Source organism: Mastomys coucha, unplaced genomic scaffold (assembly GCF_008632895.1).
Source record: "Mastomys coucha isolate ucsf_1 unplaced genomic scaffold, UCSF_Mcou_1 pScaffold22, whole genome shotgun sequence".
Lineage (NCBI taxonomy): Eukaryota > Metazoa > Chordata > Mammalia > Rodentia > Muridae > Mastomys > Mastomys coucha.
Genome location: NW_022196905.1, coordinates 142,263,792 through 142,273,190, shown reverse-complemented (window position 1 = coordinate 142,273,190; position 9,399 = coordinate 142,263,792). Strand labels below are relative to the sequence as shown.

The 9,399-nt window shown below is 44.0% G+C and overlaps 1 protein-coding gene across 2 annotated transcripts in view; it reads left to right on the top strand.

The window, feature by feature from the left end:
- Slc46a3 (solute carrier family 46 member 3) overlaps positions 1 to 9,231 on the top strand; it is a 14,963-nt gene extending 5,732 nt beyond the window's left edge. For both annotated transcript variants that reach the window (XM_031338771.1, XM_031338770.1), the window contains 4 exons: positions 887 to 1,757; positions 3,374 to 3,457; positions 7,860 to 8,016; positions 8,502 to 9,231. In XM_031338771.1, coding sequence (XP_031194631.1) covers positions 887 to 1,757; positions 3,374 to 3,457; positions 7,860 to 8,016; positions 8,502 to 8,583 — 1,194 coding nt within the window. In that variant the 3' untranslated portion in view covers positions 8,584 to 9,231. The remainder of the gene's footprint in view (positions 1 to 886; positions 1,758 to 3,373; positions 3,458 to 7,859; positions 8,017 to 8,501) is intronic.
- The last annotated feature ends 168 nt before the right edge of the window (positions 9,232 to 9,399 follow it).

Here is a 9,399-nt window from a genome sequence, read left to right as displayed (position 1 = left end):
AAAAAAAAAAAAAAAAAGATGCTGGATCCCCTAGAAGTGGAGTTACAGAAAGTTATGTATCACGGTGTGGGTGATGGGAGTCAAACCAGGATCCTCTGCAAGAACAGCCAGCGCTTCTCACCACCAAGCCGTCTCCCCAGCCCCACATAATGTCTTTAAATAGCCTCAACTTCTTCCCATCAAATGGCTGCCATAGTGACTGTCACAGCTCCCAAAGTGTGTGTCCTTGCGTACACATGGCCTCTTGTCTATTGTCATTGTATTCTCCATCCATGGCTGCAACTCTCTTAAGCAATGCAAGACTCTTCTTGATCTATCTCATTGCTTCTACAGTAAATGAAGGAATGTATTCTCATGAGTTCTGTCAGTGAACACAAAGATTAAAAGGGGGCAGGGGTCTGCTTAGTTAGAGACGCCAGAGCAAATATATTTGAAGCATATGTGTTTGCTTTGCTCCCGTAGCCTAGGCAAGAAGACACATCACCTCATGGGCCATCATCACTCAGGGTGTAGAACAGGAGTCACAATGATGTCTCAGTGCAAATGGTTCATGGGGGTGGGATGGGATGGGGTGAGAGTGGAGAATAGAATGGTAGTTCTATTGCCAGCACCAGAGTCTGTGACATGCACATGTCCTTTATGTAGACAGACACACCAAGGCATACATTTTTCTCTTTGTAGCTTTGTGTCTCTACCCTGTGTGGTGTGTGTGTTTCATGATGAAGCATGGGTGTGTTACCTTCTAACATGTGCTTTATGAACTGCATGAAAACTTAATTGGTACTGTCCCCTCACATACCCGAGGCCTCCCACTCATAACCAGGAGCAACATTGCAGTCTCTTTACGGTCATAGTATCTGTCAACCCTTTGTCTTTGTCCTTGCAGGAAGTTCAAAAAAAGGCATCTTTCTTCAGCCTGCAGGTGGAAATGAGTGGCTTAATTCCCGGTCTTGTGTCTACCTTCATGCTTTTAGCAAGCAGTGACAACCACGGACGGAAACTTCCCATGGTTCTGTCATCTCTTGGCTCTCTGGGAACCAACTCTTGGCTGTGCGTGATGTCCTACTTTGACCTTCCTCTCCAGCTTCTGATAGCATCCACCTTTATTGGTGCCCTCTTTGGGAATTACACCACATTCTGGGGAGCTTGCTTCGCCTACATCGTGGATCAGCAGGAAGAATACAAGCACAGAATCATTCGGATAGCCATCCTGGATTTTATGCTTGGAGTCGTTACTGGGCTAACAGGCCTGTCGTCTGGCTATTTTATCCGAGAACTAGGTTTTGTGTGGTCCTATTTCATTATTGCTGTAGTTATTATAGTCAACCTGGCCTACATTTTATTTTTCCTCAGTGATCCTATAAAGGAGTCCTCATCTCAGATTGTCACTATGTCCTGTACTGAAGGCCTCAAGGACCTACTTTACCAGACTTACATGCTTTTTAAAAATGGTTCCAGTAAGCGGCGGTCTTTGCTTTGTCTGCTGATTTTTACCCTTGTCATCTATTTTTGTGTGATAATTGGCATCTCCCCAATTTTTACGCTTTATGAGCTGGGCCCTCCGCTCTGCTGGAATGAGGTCTATATTGGTTATGGCTCAGCTTTGGGCAGTGTCTCCTTTTTGAGTAGTTTCCTAGGCATCTGGCTATTTTCTTACTGTTTGAAGGATATTCACATCGCCTTTATTGGCATTTTCACCACCATGGTGGGGATGGTGCTGGCTGCTTTCACCAGGACCACTCTGATGATGCTTTTAGGTAAGTTACAAAATGTGTCTGATTCTTTTATGGAAAATGAATTCAGTCTGTTAGGAGGAGGGGTTTACACTCAATACATCACTCTCTATGAACCTTTTCTATTTCAAGTAAACAGCTAGCTTGCCATAGTCAACAATCAGAATGCCAGATTTACCAAGATATGACACATACTCAGAATCAACACAATTTTCCAAATTTGTGTATTTGTCAAAAATATGTTGAGGGACATTTTTTTGTGAGTGATTCACTCCCTGAGTGTAGCTTCCACTGAAACAAGTGTTCCTTCGAATGCTGTAATAGAGAATCTTGGGTCCAAGTCAGTTGTTTCTACCACAAAGGTATTACGTCCTTGCCACTTGCCAGAGACACAGTTTGAAGAATCAGAATTAGACTGGACTTTCTCCTACATCGCTGGGTAACCTTGGCATGTTTGTCCCTCTGAGTCCTTCCTTTGAGGGGCACAGGCATACTCCATTCCGAGGATTTTACAGTGAGTCACTAAGCACTTAGCACTGGAAACTAGGAAGCACTTAGCACAGTGGCTTTTAGACAGTGGGAGCTATACCCCTGTTTCACCAAGAGTATCAAGACTGTATTAAATCAACATATGCATATAAATACTCTGGAAAATGTAAATATGTTATTTGCAAAAGTAAATACCATTATTTGGTGATATGACTAAAAATGATTCTATTAAGAAGCATCGTTTAAAGCTGCTTGTGATGGAGCACACATTTAATCCCAGAATTGGGGAGGGGGGCAGATGTAAGGGTTGGAGGGTCCATGTGATTTTGAGGTTAGTCTGGTCCACACAGTAAATTCCAGATTAGCCAGGACTGTATAGTGAAACCTTCTGTCAATACAGACAGACAAAAAAACCACACACACACACACACACAATTTAAGAGCAGAGTCAATTGTGTTCAGTTTCCAGCCAAAAAAATGAACCAACAAGACAATAAAGAGACAGCTTCCCTATAAAGGAATCCTTAGAGTAAGGGGATAAAAGCCCCAAGAATACCAGTCCTAAGAATAAAAAAAAAACACATAAAAGGAGCTGGAGGGATAGCTCATCAGTTAAGAGCAGGTATTGCTCTTACGGAGGACCTGAGCTCAGTTCCCAGGCTCATGACCACCTGATCCCGGGGACCTAGCACCCTTTTCTGCCCCCACAGGCATATACATGGAACGAACATACATACATACATACATACATACATACACACACACACACTCTAAAAATGAAAATAATATTTTTTAAGTGGATAAAAGCTAATTAGTAGTTAAAACTTACTAAATAAGTTATTACATCATTAGAAAAATAGGCAGATGGGTCTCATCTGGACCAAACAGGCAGACTGAATACACCTGTACCAAAACATCCATGAGTACTATGTAGGACCAAAACCAGAGTTCTGGAATAAAGTAAGCCTCAGATGACTGGCCAGTAGTCTGTTAATCTATTAGGGAAACTGCAGCTAGCTGGATCTTCAGCTGCAGTGAGTCAGGGAGGAAGTGTCTAGGCAGGAGAGCATCCCGGCTCAGCCTGATTTGCTCTAGGTGAGTGAGCATCCCGACTCAGCCTGATCTGACTGTATCATTTGTTTCTCTCACAGTCAGGATACCATTCTTTTTCACCATCATGCCACTCTCCATCCTGAGGTCCATGCTGTCAAAGGTGGTCCACTCGACTGAGCAAGGTGAGTTTACTTTAAAGTGTATAACAGATGTACAACTTCACTCATTGCAATCAATGCTCAAAGCCTCTGAGTAGCCTACAACTCCCTTTCTGCCAGGGCCTCGTTTTGAAGGAAGCGCCTAGCTTTGTTAGAAGCTGGCTTACACTCAGGCAGAGGGGCCCTGCTTGGGGACCCTGCTTTAGAAGGCTTCTCTGGCCTTGTCTCAGCCAGAAGAAGAAAAGAGACCTTGGAGTCAAGGTTCTCCCCACTATGGACTTTCAGCTCCCCTACCCTCTCTAGCTGCAGTCTGGCTACCAGGGCCACTCTGGGTCATGTCTACTGAGTGCCTGGATGATCCTCTTCCATGGACTGTGCCCAGCCTCCATGTACTCCCTCTCCACCAAAGTGGGAACCAGTGGGGACTCCTCATAGGCAGTTCTGTCCTGACTTTGGAGTTGTACAAAGGTGTCGCCACCTGCATGTGAGTGATCCCTTCTGAGCTGGACATTCAGGGGAAGCCAAATGGGGTAGGCTTTGGACAGCTCACTCATTGCTGTCTAGTTTCTAGTTTCTAGTTTCTTGGAAAGCCTGGGAATTCTGGGTTTCCATCTATTGCATCTGGCCTTCCACAGTATAGAGATACAACATACTTTACCCTTAGTGGGGTTTTTATTTTAAGTTAAAAAATAGTGGCATACAAATGAAAATTTCAGCCAAACTTATTATTTTGCACATTGACTAAAAATTCATGAAAATAATTAAGCAAATTTTAAGCTGGGTAGTATTTGCATATAATTTATACATAACCTTAGGTTTTCTCCATCTCCAGATGACCTGCAATACATAAGATGATATAAATATTTAAATAGTCATTTTACTGTTTACCGATGCTTATGGAATAATGACAAGAAAAAAAATGTCTTGCGTGTTTAGAGCCTAACTATAGGTTTGATGGGTAGTTGGCGGAACCTTCAGACGTTGAAGCCCACGTTTATGGGGGGCCATCCATGCTTAAAAGGTGATGGTAACCTTCAGTTACATTCTTGCCTTGGGCCCCAGAAATGTTTTCTTCTGGATTTTAATCTGATGCCGAGTTGGAAACACTAAGCTGGTTCAAGCCCAGAATGTAATACGGCCCAGAGAGAGGGGTCCAGAGAAGAAGCACCATAACACCAGGCTGCTTCTTTCCTCTGACCGAGTGCAAGGTGGCCATCGGGGAAGTCCCCAGTGGCAGATGGGAGCACAGAAGACTAGACCAGTGGAGGTGCAGGTACAGAATCGCCACATGGGGTAGATAAGAAAAGCCCTAAGAGGGTACTGGTGTCAATGGTGCTGGCGTCTATGGCGCTGTCCTCCCTCGATACTCTATGAAGACCATCAGACTTAGATACATTTCCTGCCTTGTATTTGAGCCTTGAACGAATGTCCTTACAGAGTATTCATGAAACACTCCTAACAGCGCACTTGCGTTTGTGTCTGTTCAGTCAATGCCAGGGAAGACTGCATACTTCACTCAGGTTTAAAATATAACAACTGGTTCTTGGCCACTCACAAACTGAAACTTTGCCTTCCTCGAAGGCCTTCATAGACTGTGTTGTGATGGATCTTGTCTTAGTTAGGGTTTTATTGCTGTGAAGAGACACTACCAAGGCAACTCTTATAAATAAAATATTTAATTGGGGATGGCTTACGGTTTCAGAGGTTTAGTCCTTTATCATCATGGTGGGAGCATGGCAGTGTGCCAGCAGACATGGTGCTGGAGGAGGAGCTGAGAGGTCTACATCTTGATTAGAAGGCAGCCTGGCAGAGACTCTCATTCCACATTGGGTGGAGCCTGAGCACTAGGAGACCTCAAAGCTGGCCTATACAATAAAATATTTCCTCCCACAAGGCCATACCTATTCCAATAAGGCCACACCTACTAGTGCCACTTCCCAGGGGCCAAGCATATTCAAACCACCGCAGTGAGCCAGGCAGTGGTGGCACACGCCTTTAATCCCAGCACTTGGGAGGCAGAGACAGGCGGATTTCTGCGTTCAAGGGCAGCCTGGTCTGCAGAGTGAGTTCCAGGACAGCCAGGGCTATACAGAGAAACCCTGTCTCGAAAAGCCAAAAACAAACAAACAAACAAAACCCCACAGTTATCTAGAGAGCACTTCGAAACAGAAAATTTATAAAGGTGCCATGGACAAACAGACCTGCGTTCTTGACTTCCACAGTGGTTTCTCTGATGGGATACCAAAGGAATAACAACCAAAGAAAAATAATTTAGTTAAGGGGCCGAGAGATGGCTCCGTGGTTGAGTGGTTGAGTGTACTAGCTGCTCTTGTCAGATGTGGATTCTGCCTCAGCACCCCAATGGTGACTTAGAACTATCTATAGTAACTCGAGTTCCAGAGGTTCTAATACCTTCTTCTGTCTACCACGGGCACCAGCACGCATGTGGTGCATACTCAGCCGCAGGCTAAACATTGATATACATAAAATAAATAAATCTAAAAAGAATAATTGTAATAATTATTTTGTTCCTATCCCTGAACTAAGAAGTATTTTAGATAGTGGCCAATATCTCAATATAGTCCCAATACTTGACTTTTTTTAAAAAAATAAATGATCACTTTGTGAAAATATGATAAACTTTAGAGTAATCAAAGGAGAGGGGACAGGCCACAGAGGCCACCAGGTGCAGCCACTCTCTGCTAGCCGAAATCTGAGTGTTCAGAGCCTGGGGCATAGCTCAGTGGGAGAACACATGCTTCAGAAACCAGAAGGGAGAGAAAATAGCATTTTGGTAATGTTTCTGAAAATCCCTGTTTTTAAGTCTTCTGACCTAGACTTGCTGTCTTGCTTTGGGGAAACTCACAAACTCACAGTGAGTATAAATCAGAACACTATAAGTTCTGATTTCTGAGTTGCTTGATTTTCTTTATAATTCTTTTAAAAGATTCATTTATTTTATGTACATGTTTTATCTGCAGTCACATCTATCTGTATACCAAAAGAAGCCATCTGGTCCCATGAGACTACTGTTGTCGATGGTTGTGAGCCACCATGTGGGTGCTGGGACTTGAACTCAGGACCCCTGAAAGAGCAGCTGGTGCTTCTAACCATGGAGCCATCTCTCCAGCCTGCTTGATTTTTTTTCTTTTTAAAGTCTATACTCACTCTGGATGTATTTGATTCAGCTTATGCCCACAACTATTCAACACGTTGGATTGCCCAGAGAAGTCACGCAACAAGCCAGTGCTATTGTGTAATAGCATATTGTAGCAGACAGATGGTACCCAGCCTGATCTATTTACCTTAGAGAATGGATGGATTCCCTTACGTATCAGAGCCAGCACTTTACAGTCAGATTTTTGTACTGTGGAGCTATTCCCGGGAATAGCAACAAACACAAACAAAATACTGTAACTAAGCAAGTAGGAAAGCCAGTTAAACCAACTTTGTGTATCACCATAAATCACAAAGGCAAGCACATCTACATGTTCCTGGGTGACTGATGAGCAGAGTCCTGAGTTAAACCTTTATTCACTTAACACATTTTGTTTTTTGTCTTGTTTTGTTTTTTATTGTTTTGTTTGTTTGTTTGGTTGGTTGGTTTTTCAAGACAGGGTTTCTCTGTGTAGCGCTGGCTGTCCTAGAACTCACTCTGTAGACCAGGCTGTCCTCGAACTCAGAAATCCACCTACCTCTGCCTCTCAAGTGCTGGGATTAAAAGCGTGCGCCACCACTGCCCGGCTTAACACATGCTTATTAAATGGCTACCATGCACCAGGACAGCTGGGCCCCAAGGACCTCACAGAAGCAGAACAGATGTGTTCGTGGAATTGACAGAGCTGGAGCTCTGACAGGAGATACGTAAATGTCCACACAGGAGTTTCTATCTGTGGCTAGATTTCTGTCTAATGGGAAGGGGTAGCTTGAGGCTGGGATGGAAGACACTGCAGTCTCCAAATGAGTCAGCTACTGGTACCTTTGTAAACTTTCCCCTGCAGACATCAGAGCTCAGCTATTTGGAGTTTTCAACATCTCTCCCAACAGGTCCACAGGGAGCACCTTGGCTCACACTGTTCACCTGCAATATTTATCAGTGACTTTGATGGGGGAGGGGAACACGGAGTTGTTGTTGAGACAGGCTCTCAAGAATAACCTTGAATTTCTGATCCTCCTGAGCACCATAGGAGCGTGTGCCACCACACCTGGCTTGTGCTGTGCTGGCTTCTTCCATGCTAGACAAGTGCTCTGACACCTGAGTCATACATATCCCCAGCGCCTTCTCAATATTGAGAGGATGGCTTTCATTCGCCAAGTCATGGCCTGTTGCTGTTTTCAGTGAGTAAGTTCTCTCTGTTCACTTTTGACTATTTTGTAATTCAGCTTTTTCCTTTTCCTTCACCCTCCACTCCTCGGCCCCAAACAGGTACATTGTTTGCTTGTATAGCTTTCTTAGAAACGCTTGCTGGAGTCACTTCAACTTCTGCGTATAGTGGGATTTATTCAGCGACTGTTGCCTGGTACCCTGGCTTCATCTTTCTGCTGTCCGCTGGCCTCCTGGTCCTCCCAGCCATCAGTTTATGGTAGGTAGCTCTCTCATCACTGTATCAAAGAGCAACTGGGTTAAATGAATCATCTACCTCTACCAGCAAAGTGACAAAGGCTCTTTGACATTTTGCTTCAAAGGATGCTTTTCTCAAGAATTATCTGTCATGAATACACCTGCCAATGATTTGAGAACTTAAAATGAGACAGTGCCATTGGCTGTTGAGAACTAGTAGGGGGTGGTGATTTTAGGTCACAGACATAGGGGAGTCATTTTATGGGACTCTAAGATTCCACAGCATAACAACTGAGTATCTTAGGGGTGTAAGAGAGAGAAAAACCTCAAGGACTTTATTTTATTAAGTTTTAGAACACTATATATAACAAATCAGTGGGGTTCAAGATGCCAGGATATACCTGTTACATGAATTTGTATAATTTATTAAAAGCCATGTATGGGTGGGAAAGACAGAATCTTGGTAACTTATGTATCTCTTAACCCATTCCAAATTCTTGATTTTAGTGGCGTCAAGGGCATTGGCTGGGAAGAGGGAAGCTACACACTCCTCATCCATGAAGAGCCCAGTGAGCACACATCAGACTAGGGACAGTCAGCAGCAATGCACACATCCCTAGGCACGACTCCCGAAGAATGCAAACTCCACAATCAGCATTTCATTAGCAATCCATGGGACAAAACCCTGTCTCCTAAACCAAGTGAGTCGGGAGGAAGCACCCAGCTCTGCTGCTTCAGAGGCCACCCAGCAGCACTGTATTCTTCAAGGAACAGGCCCCAGTACCGTCCTCAGTTCTCCATGGACCAGAGAAACACTGTGGAGAGCCAAGGAAGGCTTGCGACCTTGCTAAAACTTAAAGCAATAACTTCACTGACATGCTCCAGTCTCCCATGTGCAGAGTAAGGAGTTCTGACCTCAGTCTGTCTGCACAATGGGCTTGCTAGCCTCTCAGGGATTTTGAAGGCATAATGAGGAACTTTTATTCGGAATAATCACTGATATGGAAGTAATGTTTCTGGCATTTCTAGTTCCTCCTGTATCTGACAGATGTTTTAAGAGCCTGTCAAGGCTCTACTAATGGAATGAAAAATCCTTGAACAGAAGTACCTTTTAGAATATGTGGTTTTCACTTTTCCTAGTATTTTACTCAGTGACAAGCCTGATGATGTTTTTATATGTAATGAAGGGAATGGGAAGAAAATCAGACTATAAATAAAGTCTTAAATTTTAAACTGAGCCGGCCGACCGACAGTTGCGTGTGGTATAGTGACACCTTACAGTCAGTTCTCACTCCACAGCATGGCAGAAGGCTATGTCATGCTCCCCACACCCTGGCTGGGTTTCCACCTCTGATCTTTCTTCCCTTCCTCCTTCCCAGGTTCCACGATGTGCTGAGAAGGATGT